The sequence below is a fragment of the Microtus oregoni genome, unplaced genomic scaffold (genome assembly GCF_018167655.1).
Source record: "Microtus oregoni isolate MIOR12 unplaced genomic scaffold, Mior012 000004F_ref0000308, whole genome shotgun sequence".
Lineage (NCBI taxonomy): Eukaryota > Metazoa > Chordata > Mammalia > Rodentia > Cricetidae > Microtus > Microtus oregoni.
This window is the reverse complement of record NW_024543063.1, coordinates 3,017,084-3,032,911: the sequence shown is the minus strand read 5'-3', so window position 1 is coordinate 3,032,911 and position 15,828 is coordinate 3,017,084. Positions and strand designations below refer to the sequence as shown.

Sequence of the window (15,828 nt, the reverse complement as noted above, 5' to 3'; positions counted from 1 at the left end):
CCTGGTGTATACTCCTCGGCCTCTGAGCAGGCTCTGTGTGTATATACTCTTCTCTGCCATGTCTGCTTCTGTGGCTTTACTAACGTATGGGTGGCAAAAATTCCCATGCTCTCAAATCTCTAAACTGTACTCACCCCTGCAGGTTCCTTGGAAGTGGCAACCAGGACACCTTCTTCACCAGTACCAAGAGGCACCAGATTGTAAGTGGGGTGTTCCTGCTGCAGCCCCCAATCTGACTAGGCCCAGAAAGGCCTGACATAGCCCAACCACGGACCCTGACATCCTCATGGCCACCATAAGCTCCCTGTAGCCAGAGGGCCGAAGCCTGAGAGACCGCCCCTGATCTTGCTGCATAGAGGGAGGATACGGCCTGCATGCAGGACGGTGGGGGTGGGGCACGTCCAGACTGCACTCAATCAGGTGAAGGCCAGCTCTCTGTCCAGTACCCTCCCCAATCTGAGGCCCAGGACAATACATGCTTATGGACCTCTGGGACAGGCAGGTAAGGCACCAGACTCAGGTGAGGTGATCCCCTTGGCTGACCAGAAGAGACAAACAAGAGGTCTCAGTATGTCCTAAGCTCATCTGTCAAAACCAGGCTATAGGGGCAGGTCTGAGGCACTGGACAGTGTTTCTCAACTTATGGGTCTCGACCCCTTTGGGGGTCAAATGACACTTTCACAGGACTCACCTAAGACCATCAGAAAACACAGCTATTTACATTGTAATTCATAACAATAAAAATTAGTTATGAAAGCGGGGCGATGTGGATCTCTGTGAGTTCGAGACCAGCCTGGTCTACAGAGCTAGTTCCAGGACAGGCTCCAAAGCCACAGAGAAACCCTGTCTCGAAAAATCAAAAAAAAAAAATTAGTTATGAAGTAGCAATGAAAACATCTTTATGGTTGGGGTCACCACAATGTGAGGGACTGTATGTATTAAAGGGCCAGGGCATTAGGAGGGCTGAGGACCACTGTGCTAGGAGGTGTGGTCCAACAGCTATGACCACCAAAGGCCACTACTGCTATGGCCACCAAGGCAGAGGTTTCCCACCCCAGACAGGTATGCTAACAGAGCTGATCCTACTAGAACAGGGCTCCATGCAGCCATGCATGACCAGGCCCAGGTTCGAAACCAGGCTGAACTCTAAGGAGTTTGCGACCAAAGCCTTCTGGGTTTGTAAGATGGGAGAATGACTAACTGTTATCCCTACCATGTGGCCACACAGGTGTGACTGTGACATAGGACCTGGATCTCAAGGCCTTGGGGACACTCCATTAATATCATTATCTGTCGCTGGGGGCCATAAGAGGTCATCCAAGGTTTCAGCACCAAGATGGGTCTCCCTACTGTGCCGTCACATGGCCAGTGATAGGCACTATCCTCCACCCATCCCACAGCTGTTTGAGATCCTGGCCAAGACTCAGTACGGCCACGAGAAGAAATGCTTCTTTGGGATCGATCAACTGCTGGCAGAAGGTGCCTTCAGCGCTGCCTTCCCCCTACATGACGTGAGTCTCAGGGCTTGGGGTTGAGCCAGGGTGGACTGCGAGTTCCCCCACCTTACCCACACGAAGCCACCCGTGACAGTCACCCTGGGGTCGGGAATACCAAATGCATAGCCTTGTAATGTGAAGTAGCCAGTGTTGGAGGCCGAGGTTCAGCTTGGTCTCCTGTCCTTGCTGGGGGTCCCCGGCAAATATACCAGGTCCCCACTTTGGGTGCTAAGTCTGGGTTTCTCGGGCAGTGTCTCTCACTAGGAAAGATAGGAAGGTCTCCAGCACCTTTCTCTCTACCCCGAAGCTGGGCAATCTGGGGCAGAGGCAGGGAGACATTCACTGTAATAGCTGTCTGGTGCTCCCCAGATACCCATTCTATCATCGCTATGATGATAAAGTGGGTGTAGAAATGTCAGGCACCCCCCACCCCCCCCCTCACACACACACATACACACACACACACACACACACACACACACACACACACACCCCACACACACGTCTTGCACAGGCATCACTCTTCACGTCAACTGAACTGGGTGCATGAGGAGTGGCTCATAGCCTGGGTGGCACACAGCATAGGTGCCAGGCCTGGCAGCACTATTGGTCGACCTGCACCCCAGTTACTGTCCTGACCAGCTCTTTCAGTGCCTTGGACATTCAGCAATCCCCGGAGTCAAGGGAACGCAATGCACATTTCTCTTCAGACACTTTTTGGCCCCTCCCCCAGTGTGATTGTGTTTTCTCCTTACACCATCCCCTGGGATCTGTGCCATGTGCTGACCCTGGAGGGTGGAATTGTGGGTCTGGGTCAGCACTGAAGTTCCTTTCCACTCCCCGAGCTGTTCTGTGGGAGGACTAGAGGGCAGAGGTGAAACAAGCATGGAGAAGCCCAGCCCAATGGCCTCTTATTCCAGGGCCCGATCTCTGCAGCACCAGAGAACTCCCAGGTCCTGGGTCTCACCCAGCGCCAAGTCTTACTCCAGTACTGGGCTCGCTGGAGCAAATGGTGCAAGTACCAGCCTCTGGACCACGTGCGTAGGTACTTCGGGGAGAAGGTGGCTCTCTACTTCGCCTGGCTTGGTGAGTCTTGTCTTTCTGCAAGGTCTTTGTGTCATGACAACCTCCCCTCTGGGATAATTCTGCTGCCAGACCTTATTCCCCTGATAATAAAACAGACACCATGTAGATGGATTTTTCTTTGGACTGCTAGTTCACAAATAATGACATGGAGACTAAATTATTATTAAATATGAAAGCTTGGCCTTAGCTTATGCTTGTTGCGCTAGCTCTTATAATTTAAGCTAACCAATTTATTTTAATCTGTGTTCTGTTGTGTGGCTTATTACCTTCTCTCTCTGTACTACCCATGTTGCTTCCCCTGCATTTGGCTGGAGACTCCGCCTTCTTCTTCCCAGAGTTCTCTCTGTGCAGAAGTCCCGCCTATACCTCCTGCCTAGCTATTGGCCATTCAGCTTTTCATTACACCAATCACAGCAATACATTTTCTTTTTATGAAAATAATTTATTTAACTTTATTTTGCATGCATTCGTATGAAGGTATCATATCAGATCCCCTGGAACAGGAGTTACAGACAGGTGTGAGCTGCCACGTGGGTGCTGGGAATCAAATCTTGGTCCTCTGTAAGAGCAGCCAGTGCTCTTAACCACTGAGCCATCTCTCCAGCTCCCAGAAATACATTTTCACACAGTGTACAAACATTCCACAACAACACTAGACACTACACTGGGAGCCCTTTAGTTTGTAGGGTCCTCTCGACCCCCAGCTAGCACCTTTTCCCTTTTAGGAAGCTCCCTCAGGAATGTCTACCCTGAGAGAAAAGACATCCCTATGGGGAAGTCTACTCCAAGCCATTCTCTGCTGGTCTCATTCAGGCTGGCACCTTTGGGCCTAGCTGCCCTCTCTGGGATCTGCCTCTGATCCTCCTTCCCCATCCTGAGATTTACCTTTCCAGTATGGCTATGCTGGAGGACTTCTGGGGGGTGGGGGAAGGACTCTTCATCCAGGCTCCAGACAAAGACATTTTATAGGTGTCTTCCTGGCCTCACAGTGTAATAGGGACCAGGACACTTGACTGGGGTCTGGACTGACCCCACAGGAATCAGGTAAATTTGATGGATGTGGAGTTCATCAGGGGACCGGGGTGTGGTCCATTAAGATGGTAGTGGGGCAGGTTAGGTCTAGAATGACCAACATCTTCACTGGGGCTCAGACTGCAATGCATGCTGAGCCTCTCAGAAAGACACCAGTGAGCAGTTGGTTGGAAATGGGTATCGGGAGATAAAGTACCCAGTGGGATGGAGTCAGGGAGACACTGCTACTAAGTCAGCAGGGTGAGAGAGTTGAGGACAGATGCTTAGAGTCAAGCTAAGGCCAGGGAAGACTCCAAGGTCTCTCAGTATCCTGCCGGAGGTTCTGGGTCCCATAAAGCAAATACATCCCTTGGGCACACCCAATTTCTAACCTCTGTACCCCTGGCATTTCCTCTGCAGGGTTTTACACGGGTTGGCTCCTGCCTGCAGCTGTGGTAGGCACAGTGGTGTTCCTAGTGGGATGTTTCCTGGTGTTCTCAGATGTACCAACGTAAGTGTCCCTCTTACCTTGGTTCCCAAGGTTTCCTGGGCCTCACTGGGTTGTGGGACCATGGGATTCCCAAGCACCAGGCCCTGTGTAGAGCTGGGGTGGAGGTATGCGCCAAGCACAGCCTGCTCTCCCAAAGACATGGCTAGCAGGCAGACTGGACAGAGACACCGCAGGCTGACACCAGTGGACAAAGGTGCCCCAGGATAACAGATTGTCGGGGTGTCCCTAGGATGATGACAGGTTGCCAGGGGTGTCCCCAGGCTGGTACTGACACTTAGTCTTTTGTCCTTAGGATAGTGTAAGACTTTTCCTATAATAACTGGCTTTGTGTTTTATTTTATTATGTAGCTGGACATCCAAATGTTACCTTTCATTATTATTGTTGCAAATTTTCAAAAACAACTGCTTTTTAAAGAAAGGATGGTAGGGTTGGAGATGTAGCTCAATTGATAGAGTGCCCGCCTGGCATGCACGAGGCCATGGCTTTGGTCCCAGCCCTTCCAAAGCCAGACATGGTAGTGCACACCTGCAATCCCAGCACTCAGGACACGGAGACAGGGCCATCAGAAACTCAAGGAATCCTCAGCTACGTAGTTCAAGACCAGCCTGGGATATGTGAGACCCTGTCTCAAAAAATAAAACAATAACCCAAAGTTCTAGGGCTGGAAGAGCAGAGACGGCGTGAAGGGGAGGAGTGGGGCTGACTTGGGAGGGGGTGCAGCTCTTCGGTTCCTGGAACTACCTACACCCCACAGGCAGGAGCTGTGCCACAATTCCGATGGCTTTGACATGTGCCCGCTCTGCCCCGATTGTTCTTTTTGGCTGCTCTCCAGTGCCTGCTCTCTGGCCCAGGTATGGAACAAGAGACGGGGTGAAGGCGTTGGGGGCTCACAGCTCCCATAGATCCTGGCTCTACCTGTGAAGTCAGAGCCCTCGGCAAGCTCTGTTAACTTTGCTGCCCCTAACCTTAGTTACCTCTATGATACAAAGCCTCCTACTCCAGATGAGATGACGTCAAGGGACACATCTCCTGAGAGTCACGATCCAACCCACTACAGCTCCCAAGCCCCCTGATTCCTGTTTGCCTTGTATGTGAAATGTATTCCCCCCCTGGTCAAACTGTTGAGCTCTTGCCTGGGTTTGAACCCCTCCACATAAAGGCTGTAGTATGCCCGAGATAGAGGCAAGAGGATCAGGAATTCAATGTCTTCCTCAGTGGCATGGTGAGTTTGAAGGTACTCTTAATAAAATAAATAAATAAATCGGGCTGGAGAGATGACTCAGTGGTTAAGAGCTTTGCCTGCTCTTCCAGAGGTTCTGAGTTCAATTCCCTGCAACCACATGGTGGCTCACAACCACCTGCAGTGAGATTTGGTGCCCTCTTCTGGCCTGCAGGGATACATGCAGGCAGATTATTGTATACATAATAAATAAATAAAACTTAAAAAAATAAGAAATGCCTTTGCCGGGTGGTGAGAATACTGCATAAATAATAAATAAATAAAACTTTTAAAAACAAACAAACAAACAAATAAACAAACCAAAATTCCCGATACCGGGTAAAACTAGGTACTTGTGGCTCCTGAGCAGAACACTTTTCCCTGTGGGTCTGGGGCATCGTGGTGGGCCTGTGTGGGAAGATGGTCCGTTAGAGAACGGGTGTGTGAGAGGACCACCCGTCCCTGGGAAGACGCGGATGCCCCTCTCCCCTCCAGGCTGGGCGGCTCTTTGACCACGGTGGCACTGTTTTCTTCAGTCTGTTCATGGCGCTGTGGGCGGTGCTGTTTCTGGAGTACTGGAAGCGGAAAAATGCCACGCTGGCCTACCGCTGGGACTGCTCGGACTACGAGGACATTGAGGTGAGTGAGCTGGGCTGGGTGGCTTCTGGCGAGGAAGGATCACACCCTACCGAGCACGGTTCCCTTCCAGGAGAGGCCTCGGCCCCAGTTCGCTGCAAGAGCTCCGACGACAGCCCTGAACCCCATCACTGGGGAAGATGAGCCCTACTTTCCTGAAAAGCGCCGTGTTCACCGCATGCTGGCTGGCTCTGTGGTCCTCCTGATGATGGTGAGGGGACCCTGCCACCCAGCATTCCCCTCTGCTTCCTGAGCCACAGGGGTCGTTCCACTCTGCCCTGGCCTGAGAGCTCCTACAGACATAAGATTCTCACTGTCCTCTGGAAAGACTCTGCCTCAGGGAAGGGCCGGAGCCCAGGGCCAAGGGATGCGCTCTCGCTCTCGCAAAGGATATGTATGTACCACGAGGGGTCCTGGAAGGGCTTCACCATGTGTGGCACCCATTAAACGAGGGAACAGATTCCAAAAATGAGCATGGGGCACACTAATCAATTCGGTACCCTCTAGCCAAAGGCTGCTTTAAAGGACCCCAGCCCTCTCCAGGTATGGAACCCAATTTAGGGCTGTAAGGAGGTGGACAACATACAGAAACTACCTGGTATCCTAACCTGACAGGGCTCATGGCCAGGCTGCAGATGGGAGCCCCTGGAAAAGGAACCTGTGGGGCTGCTGGGGACCCAGAGGCCTGAGGGTGTGGGTACTGGGTCTACAGCAGGGGGCTCAGGACTTTCCTGGCCCTGCAGGTGGCCGTGGTGATTATGTGCCTTGTGTCTATCATCCTGTACCGGGCCATCTTGGCTGTCGTCGTGTCCAAGTCAGAAAATGCCTTCCTTTCCGCCTGGGTGAGTCTCCGCTGCCTGTTCTGGGGGCTTCTGACCGTGCTCCTCTGCCTGTTCCCTGATCACCTGTTCCCTATCAGGCTCCACGAATCGCCAGCCTCACAGGGTCGGTGGTGAACCTTGTCTTCATCGTCATCCTCTCCAAGGTCTATGTGGTCCTGGCCCAGGTCCTAACAAGATGGGGTGAGTACTGACCAAGGCAATAAAAACACAGACCAACTACCATGCACCCACATCCCCAAAGAGGTGTCTGAGCCGTCTCCCAGGGAGCTCCTTACATGACACGAGCAGGGAGAGGAAGGTCAAGAGCACTCAGCCAGGGGCCTTGCTTCTACCGTCCTCCCAGATCCCTCAAGCTTGTGGAGTTCTCAGACTGAGACAAGAGCCGCTAGAACAAGGACTAGGACCTCTATCAGGCGGACTGTGGGGCTGTGACCAGCTCAAGCCACTCCCAATGGTTACCAAGTGTCTGCACATCCTCTTGTCTCTGTCCCTAGGAGCTAGATGCCTCTCCCCCTGCCTCCACTTCTACTTCTGTTCCTGTCTTCAACTTTCTCTAAGAGAGAACGCTAAGAGGCCTAACTACTCATCCCACAAGACCTTGACTAAACCAGCCCTGGCCAAGGCCCTGAGGGGAGGGGACAAAGCAAACTCAGGGCACAGTGATCATGGTCGGAAAGGGAATACAGTATTATGGGATGTTCCCAGGTAGGTGCCAGGAGAGTGGTTTAGCAGTGTCCCAAGGAGAATGAGTAGGGGAATAGGAACTGGTGTAGGTGTTCCCACAATTGTGGGACTTTGGGTCCCTTTTTCCTTCAAATGACCTTTTACATTTCCACACTGGTCTTAGCAAATTTTTGTTTTTCAAGACGGTTTCTCTGTAGCTTTGGAGCCTGTCCTGGAACTTACTCTGTAGACCAGGCTGGTCTTGAACTTACAGAGATCCGCCTGCCTCTGCCTCCTGAGTGCTGAAATTCAAGGTGTGTGCCACCACTGCCTGGTGGTCTTGGCAATTTTTTTGCACTTATAATTCAGCCTTGGCCGGGCGGTGGTGGCGTACGCCTTTAATCCCAGCACTCGGGAGGCAGAGGCAGGCGGATCTCTGTGAGTTCGAGACCAGCCTGGACTACAAGAGCTAGTTCCAGGACAGGCTCCAAAACCACAGAGAAACCCTGTCTCGAAAAAAAAAACAAACAAAAAAAAAATTCAGCCTTTAACCTTGACCAGAAACTATTCTGTCTTTGGACACTCCCCCCAACCCCAACCTTATCTATACACACTTTAAAAATGATTACATTTATTTAATGCATGTGTATATGTGCTCATGTGTCATGGCTTGTGTGTGCTATGGCACACTGGTGAGGTTTAGTTCTCTCTGGGGAAGGAACTCGGGTCATCGGGCTTGGCGGCAAGCACCTTCGTTCACTGAGCCATCTCACTGGTCCTGTACACGCTATTTTAATGAAGGCTCAAATGTTTGGTTTTAGTGTTCTGGAGTTTTTTTGATCAACTATTTCAGGTATTCCTAATTGTATTAGTTATCTTTTTTTTTGCCACTGTGACCAAAATACCAGACAGAATGAATTAAGGGAGGAATTCCGTATTCCTGATCATAGTTTCAGAGGTGACAGTCTCCCTCACAGCACAGAGGGTGTGATTCCCACAAAGCAAGGAGGGGAATACAGGACAGGATCAGGTGGCATACAGATCCCAGGACACCTTTTTCCATGCAGGCTCCAACTCCCAAATATTGTCAGTATATTATTAATCTATATGATTAATAATATTGATCCACCGATAAGGTCATAATCCTCATGAGCTAATACTCTCTGGAGAAACTACCTCACAAAAAGACCAACAGGCCTGCTTTAATCATCTAATTTAAGCAAGCAGACAATCAAGATTTACCACCGCTTTAATCAACATGTCTTAGGAAAATTTGGAAGTTAGAAATGTAGGACTGCTGTATGTTGACCCTTCCTTTAATAAATTTAACATATCTGGACAACATGGCTTCTTCCTCACCCTGGATGGTGGTGTGGTCTCACGGGAAGGGGCCAGTCTACCTGGGGAACTGAGTGCAAGCCCCATCTGCAGAGATGCACCGGACGCAGACTGCGTTCGAGGACGCCTTCACCCTCAAGGTGTTCATCTTCCAGTTTGTCAACTTCTATGCCTCGCCGGTGTACATCGCCTTCTTCAAGGGCAGGTAGGGGTCACCCTCTCCACTCGTCACCTCTCCCCTGGGCAGGCAGGAGGTCACCCTCCTGACTTGTCACCTCTCCCCTGGGCAGGCAGGGGGTCACCCTCTCGACTTGTCACCTCTCCCTGGCTCAGCTTTGCCCCACTCTGTCTGGTGTGCTCAGGGGTGGGGATGATGGGTGAGGGGGGTGGTTCGGGACAAGTCTGTGCTTCTCCCAGGCCAGGCCTCAGGGTGGGAGAGAGAGAGGTGACACTCAGAATCTAGTCCCTCACAGTCTCACAACTTGGACCCTGCTAGGTTTGTGGGATACCCAGGCAACTACCATACCTTGTTTGGAGTCCGAAACGAAGAGGTGAGTGCCGAGGACACACCTAGCCAGGGAATGGGGGCTAGGCACCCTTTGTACCCACCGAGGCCTTCATTTGATGCCAGTCCCTTTGCCCACCTCCCACCACTGTCCGAGCCAGTGGCCAGACTTACAGCTTCCCAGGACCACGACTTTTCGCACATCAGCCCCAGGTCTTGATCCACGGTCTAGAGAATGCTCACCCCATGGGTCTTAGGCCTTCTCTGCTTCAACCTAACACACACCCTAAAGGCATACAAGCCCCCCATGAGACACAGCACTGCTGAGGCCAGTACCCCACAGCCTCACTACCTGGGGTTCTCCCAGGGCTGCCATCCTCCACTAGCCCTAGTATGCTCTGCTTGTCTTTGGGACCTGGGAACCCTGGGAATCAGGAGAGCCTGGCTTCTCAGATGTGCGGTGGCCTTTGCAGAGGATCGCAGGTGGGTTCTTCTGGAGGTGACAGAGCCACAAGACACCAAAGCATAAATACCAAAAAAGGAGTAAGAAATGAACCCTATATTGCTCAGACTCCCCCCAAAATTGTCTCTACACTTCCGGCCTTGTTAGCTGAGGGCTGAGCAGGATTAAGCAGAGGTACCGGCAGGGTGGTGGGTACATCTGGAGCTGCCCACTGGTGACTGTGGAACTGGAGATGGGGACATGGGGTTCCGCCACCCTTACTGAGCACCGGATCTGAAAAACCCTTCTCTTTTTAGAGGAGGGAGAACAGAAATCTTCCCAGGGCCTGGGCCATTGTCTTCTCTTACTTCAAGGCGGCTCAGCTCCTTGAGGGGCGCTGTCCACCTTTGCATTAAGGGTAGGGAATTGTGTGGGGAGAGGCAGAGCAACCAGGCCCCTACCTCGGGAGCATGACTGTGGCTGCTGTGCAATGTGAGGTACCTCCCAACTCTTGGCGAGATGCCTAATTCAGACTGGTGTCGGCGGGGAAAGGGCTACCACGTGGTCTTGCATTGAAATTATTCAAGACTCTGCCGCTCAAGAATGGCTGGACCCAGGTGCTGCCCCCAGCACTGACTGGGTTTTTAAGGGTTTCCCACCTGGAGAGGATGACACCTCAGTGTGACTGAGGCTCCCTGGCACAGCATGCATTCCTAGAAGCTCCTGGGGTCTGATTGTTTACTGACCACATCTTGGGTCTTCCCTGGAGCTGTGGCTACAGTTGGCTGAGGAGCTATCGGGCACTAACTACAGCTGCCCAGCGGTTGCTCCCATACGTAACTGAAGTGGGGCGGGAAGGGCTGATCTCTGCAGTTCTCAAGGTGCTCCAGGCATGTCCTATGGGAGGTGGGGGTACAGAAGCCACCTTTGAGGCAAAAAGGAAGCTGGATGAGTGTGTGAGCCTGGTCCTGCCCCCAGCTCACCTGAGGTTGTGCTGTTGCAGTGTGCGGCTGGAGGGTGCCTCATTGAGTTGGCACAGGAGCTCCTGGTCATCATGGTGGGCAAGCAGGTCATCAACAATGTGCAGGAGGTCCTTGTCCCGTAAGTCACCTTCACCTTGTCCTGCAGTTTCTCGGGTGCTAGGAGACTAAAGGGGGAGGCAGGACCTGTCATCCCAGGACCTCCGTGTCATAGTGTGAGCTTCATGACAGTCTCTCCCATCCGTTGTTCTGACTGGGGTGTTGGGGAGCTCTGTCAGGGGAGTGCTCAGCGGGAGGCCACGCAGGCCAGCACACACTTCCTATTACCAGCAACCAGCAGGAGAAGGATAAGCAAGGGGAAGCTAGAGCCTCAGGCCTGACTCCTAGACTTTATGCCTGTTTCAGGTTCCCTTGTTAGGGACCAGTTCCCCATTCCTGTCCCACTGTGGAACTGTGGCCTCCCTCACAGACTGGAGTCCTTCAAAGTGTCTGCCCAGGGACAGTTTCCTGCCCGAGGCCACACCAACCCAGATGCCCACTACCACCTGCAAAAGGCAGGGTTTGCCCTGATGCTGCAATCAAGGCAGTCAGTCCCTGGAAGCATCCTGACTTCTCTGGTCATGCTCAGTGTCTGGCAGGTGCAGGTCCTGTGAGGAAGCCAATACATACAATCTGATAACTGTATAGGGATACAATTGTATCAGGAGCACCCCCATACAATCTGATAAGCAACCTATGTGTTCCATGCATGACACCTCACAATCTCTGACAAAGCCACATCCACACAGGACTGATACTTGCCTCCGAGATGTAATGCTGCCAGTATGTGGCCCCAGTATGATGAAGCCAACATACTTAAGTCCCCATGGCCTCTGCTTCCCTGGGACTCAGCTGTTACCCTCAGTAACTCCTTCCTAGCCCTGCCATGGCTCCACCCTCCAAAGGTTCCAGGGAGCTGGGGGGTTCCTTTCTTGAGGAAACAGCAGGCAGCCAGGAGGGCAAATTACATCTCGGGGCCAGGGGCCTTGGAGGAGTCTGATTCGCAAGAACTTCATACCAGACCGCTGTCCTGCCCAGTCTCGCCTGAGAACAATGGCCCATCCAGGGTGTGTGTCCTCTCTTACTAGTTCAGCCATCAGCTGCACAGGAACAGCCAGGCCATCTTCTGCTTCCTACCTGCAGAAAGCTGAGGGGCTGCTGGCAGAAGTGGTACTCCAGGAGAAGGAAGGCTGGCATGGGGACCCACCCAGCACCTTGGGAGGCTGACTACCAGCTGCTGCCTTGTGAGGGGCTGTTCCACGAGTACCTGGAAATGGGTAAGACCCACAATACTGCTTTGCTGCCCCTGGCCTACCCTGAAATGCAATGTGTCATTGGGAGGTGAGGGCACACAAGGGCCCAGGGCCTCTAGATACCTGGAGAAGAGCTGCTTGGGCAGCAGAGCTGGGGCGGGGTTGGGGGTGGGGGAGGGGAAGTTTGGGGGATGCCTGGGAGTTGACGCTGTGTATTAGGAAAAGCAGGTCCTGGGGTAGAGCCAAGATTCTCCAGGAGGGAAGATAGGTACACCCGGGGCCATGCCAGCCTAGAGGACTAATTTCCTCCAGCTGTTCCCTCAGGTGTTAACAGTCAAGTAGTGGCCCATACCCACAGCTTGAGGGGTGTGATGGTTTTGAGGGCGGGGTTTTGCCTAATACAAGGGAGATCTGGCCCAGTCATAACTTAGTGAGCACAGCGGCTCAGCAGAACACGTGACTGAGTCGCCTGGCAACCAAAGCATAAGCAGTAACAGTTGCAGGCTCTTTCTGTGGAGAAAATCAGGGTGGGTTAGGGAGAGCAGGTTGATATTATGTATCCACACACCCTCCACAATGGCATCTGAAGACCTCCCTAGCAATTTTATAGAAGACCCATGCTGCCCTTGGAGAAAAAAGGGAGGACAATCCTAAAGCCAGAGGCAGGTTTTGCTCTTCTTCCTGCCATTAGGAGTCCTTGACTTCAGGTGTACTGGGTGGCCGAAGCTGTCCAGGAGCACCAATATCAGAGCAGTGCGGATCAGGGCTCCCAGGGACCAGTCAGGAAGGTGGGCAGTGGTCCTTGCTCTGAATACAACAGGAGCGGAGGAAAATAGGGTGAAATCAACTGCTTGGTGCTTTGGTGGGCAAACTGGGCATCCCTTCCCCATTCCCGCCTGGGGTGGTCTGAAAGGTTTACCAGCTCCAGCCCGCAGCTACTCCTGTCCCGCAGTGCTGCAGTTCGGATTCGTCACCATCTTTGTGGCCGCCTGCCCGCTGGCGCCGCTTTTTGCCCTGCTCAACAACTGGGTGGAGATTCGCCTGGACGCGCGCAAGTTCGTGTGCGAGTACCGGCGCCCCGTGGCCGAACGCGCCCAGGACATCGGCATCTGGTTCCACATCCTAGCCGGCCTCACACACCTCGCCGTCATCAGCAACGTGAGCGCCCGGGCCGCCTGCAGAGTGGTGCGGTGGCGGTGGCGGTGGCGGGCGGGTGGGGCTGGTGGGGCTGGTGCTGCTGACCCTGTGCTGACCCCCTCCCCGCAGGCCTTCCTGCTGGCCTTCTCCTCGGACTTCCTGCCGCGTGCTTACTACCGCTGGACGCGCGCCCCCGACCTGCGCGGATTCCTCAACTTCACGCTTGCGCGCGCGCCGTCCACCTTCACCGCTGCACACAACCGCACTTGCAGGTGAGCGGGCAGCGGGGAAAGTGCAGGATTCGCTTTCTAGGTTGTTGATTCATCCTCCTCCCCCCATGCCCCCACTTACCCCCAAGATGTAGTGCTCTTTTGTTTGTTTCTTGAGTTGGTCTCTCATGTATCTAAGGATGGCCTCGAACTCTTAAAAATTAAGATTTTATTTATTTTTTCGAGACAGGGCTTCTCTATGTAGTTTTTATTTTTTGGTTTGTTTTTTTTTTTTGTTTTGTTTTAAAGCTTGACCTAGAACTCGCGCTCTGTAAATCAGGTTGGCCTCAAACTCACCGAGACCTGCCTGTCTCTGCCTTCCAAGTGCTGGGATTAACTTTGCATTCCACCACTGCTTGCCGGGCAAAAACAAAACAAAACAAAACAAAAACAAAACCCTTCTCCACCTGATTCCTCGCTAGAACTTCCTGTCAGCTACTTGCTGGCTCAGTCTCCTGGCTGCAGGGGACTTTTATTTAACCAAACACATTTTTGCATCATTAAATAAGTGTTTCAGAGTGTATGCAAAAGTAACATACCTTAAAATACTATTCTAGAACACTATCAGATTTAATGGTGTATCTTCCTGACTCTGTTGGTTGTTGTGTTGTACAAGCTGGTTCTCTCGTCCCATGTGGGACCTGGAAATGGAACTATGGTCATGACGGCTTGATGGCAGGTAACATCCTACTGAGCCAGCTCGCTGGTCCTGTAGCTGCTTCTTAGGTAGATGCCTTCCCTCTGAGCATCTTTCTCCTCCCACTGAAGTACATTGTATGCTTTTTTTTTTTTGTTTTTGTTTTTTTTGTTTTTTTTTTTTTCGAGTCAGCGTTTCTCTGTGGCTTTGGAGCCTGTCCTGGAACTAGCTCTGTAGACCAGGCTGGTCTCGAACTCACAGAGATCCGCCTGCCTCTGCCTCCTGAGTGCTGGGATTAAAGGCGTGTGCCACCATCGCCTGGCCATTTTATTTTTTTAAATATTTATTTATTTATTTTCTGTATATGAGTATTCTATTTGCATGCACACCTTTATTCCAGGAGAGGGCATCAAATCCCAACTAGAGATGGTTGTGAGCCACCAGGTGGTTGCTGGGAATTGAACTCAGGACCTCTGGAAGAGCAGTCAGTGCTCTTAACTGTTGAACCATCTTCCCAGCCCCCTTGAAGTACATCTTTTAAGTAGTTTCTTCAGGAAGGATGTGTGAAGGGTAGGTAGGCAGGTTCAGGCTTTTGTTGTTATTTATCTGAGACAGAGTTTTGGTATTTAGCTCCTGATTGCCCTGGAATTCACTATGCAGACCAGGGTAGCTTCAAACTTGCAGTGATCCTCCAGCCTCAGCTTCACGAGTGCTGGGATTACAGGCATGTGCTACCATGACTGATCAGTTCTTTATGGTTTTTAAATTTTTTTTTTTGAGCTGAGGATAACCCACTTGCTAGGCAAGCACTCTACCACTGAGCAAGATCCCCAATCTCAAAATATACTTTTATGTGTGTGTTTTCCTGTGTACAACATGAGTACATTGCCCACAGAGAAAGATCAGAACAGGGTATCAGGTTGGGCATAGTGGCAAATGCCTTACTCCCAGCACTTTGGAGGGAGAGGCTGACAGATCTCTGTGAGTTCAAGGCCAGCCTGGTCTACAGGGTGAGTTCCAGGACAGCCAGAGCTACACTACACAGTGAAACACTGTCTCGAAAAAACACTCTGCTCACCAAAAAAAAAAGAAAAAAAAGCCGTGTGGTAAGGGAATAGAGCAGCTGCTGACTTGTCGAGATTACGTCTTCTGGGTGTAAGAAGATAGATATCCTTTGTAGAAGCCTCATTGGGCTGTTACATCTGTTAAAAACATTTGCAGTTTAGCTTTCCTGCCCACCCATTCAGAACCTCACCAGCTGAAGATACTATCCGAGTCCCTGTTTGGGGGTAATTCCTGTTACAAGGACCATTGATAGAAAGCTGGTCTGTGGGCAGCACCAAGGAGGCAGAGAAGGGGAAATGGAAAGGCTGATTCTAAACGGACCATTTGCCAGCTAGAGCTCAACTCAAAAGTGCTACCCTGAGTCTTGTGTCTCCTGCAGGTACCGGGCTTTCAGGGACGATGATGGACACTATTCCCAGACGTACTGGACTCTCCTGGCCATCCGCCTGGCCTTTGTCATCGTGTTTGAGGTATCCAAGATATCTGAAAGTTCTTTCAATGACTCCCATCTTGCTGGCCCCTTACTCGTTTTGTCTAACCTAAGCCTGTGGCATGGGAAAGATCAGTAAGGCCTAAAGAACCCCCATTCTGTTTTCCCAGCCCGTCAAAATTCTATGCATCTTGTTTTCCCTTGCTGGCCTCTGTCCCTGGCTCATACTTTGAGGATCGCAAGGTGCCATGGGGAACTCTGAGGGGCT

General features: G+C 51.9%; 1 protein-coding gene across 1 annotated transcript in view; it reads left to right on the top strand.

The window, feature by feature from the left end:
* The window catches only part of LOC121447113 (anoctamin-7), a 30,380-nt gene that overhangs the window by 12,531 nt on the left and 2,021 nt on the right, over positions 1–15,828 (top strand). Inside the window, exons 7-22 of the mRNA XM_041650168.1 lie at positions 143–200; positions 1,401–1,511; positions 2,417–2,582; positions 4,014–4,104; positions 4,860–4,956; positions 5,820–5,963; positions 6,034–6,171; positions 6,704–6,802; positions 6,880–6,982; positions 8,897–9,008; positions 9,300–9,354; positions 10,754–10,851; positions 11,913–12,046; positions 12,975–13,180; positions 13,289–13,431; positions 15,510–15,600. Coding sequence (XP_041506102.1) covers positions 143–200; positions 1,401–1,511; positions 2,417–2,582; positions 4,014–4,104; positions 4,860–4,956; positions 5,820–5,963; positions 6,034–6,171; positions 6,704–6,802; positions 6,880–6,982; positions 8,897–9,008; positions 9,300–9,354; positions 10,754–10,851; positions 11,913–12,046; positions 12,975–13,180; positions 13,289–13,431; positions 15,510–15,600 — 1,846 coding nt within the window. The remainder of the gene's footprint in view (positions 1–142; positions 201–1,400; positions 1,512–2,416; positions 2,583–4,013; positions 4,105–4,859; positions 4,957–5,819; positions 5,964–6,033; positions 6,172–6,703; positions 6,803–6,879; positions 6,983–8,896; positions 9,009–9,299; positions 9,355–10,753; positions 10,852–11,912; positions 12,047–12,974; positions 13,181–13,288; positions 13,432–15,509; positions 15,601–15,828) is intronic.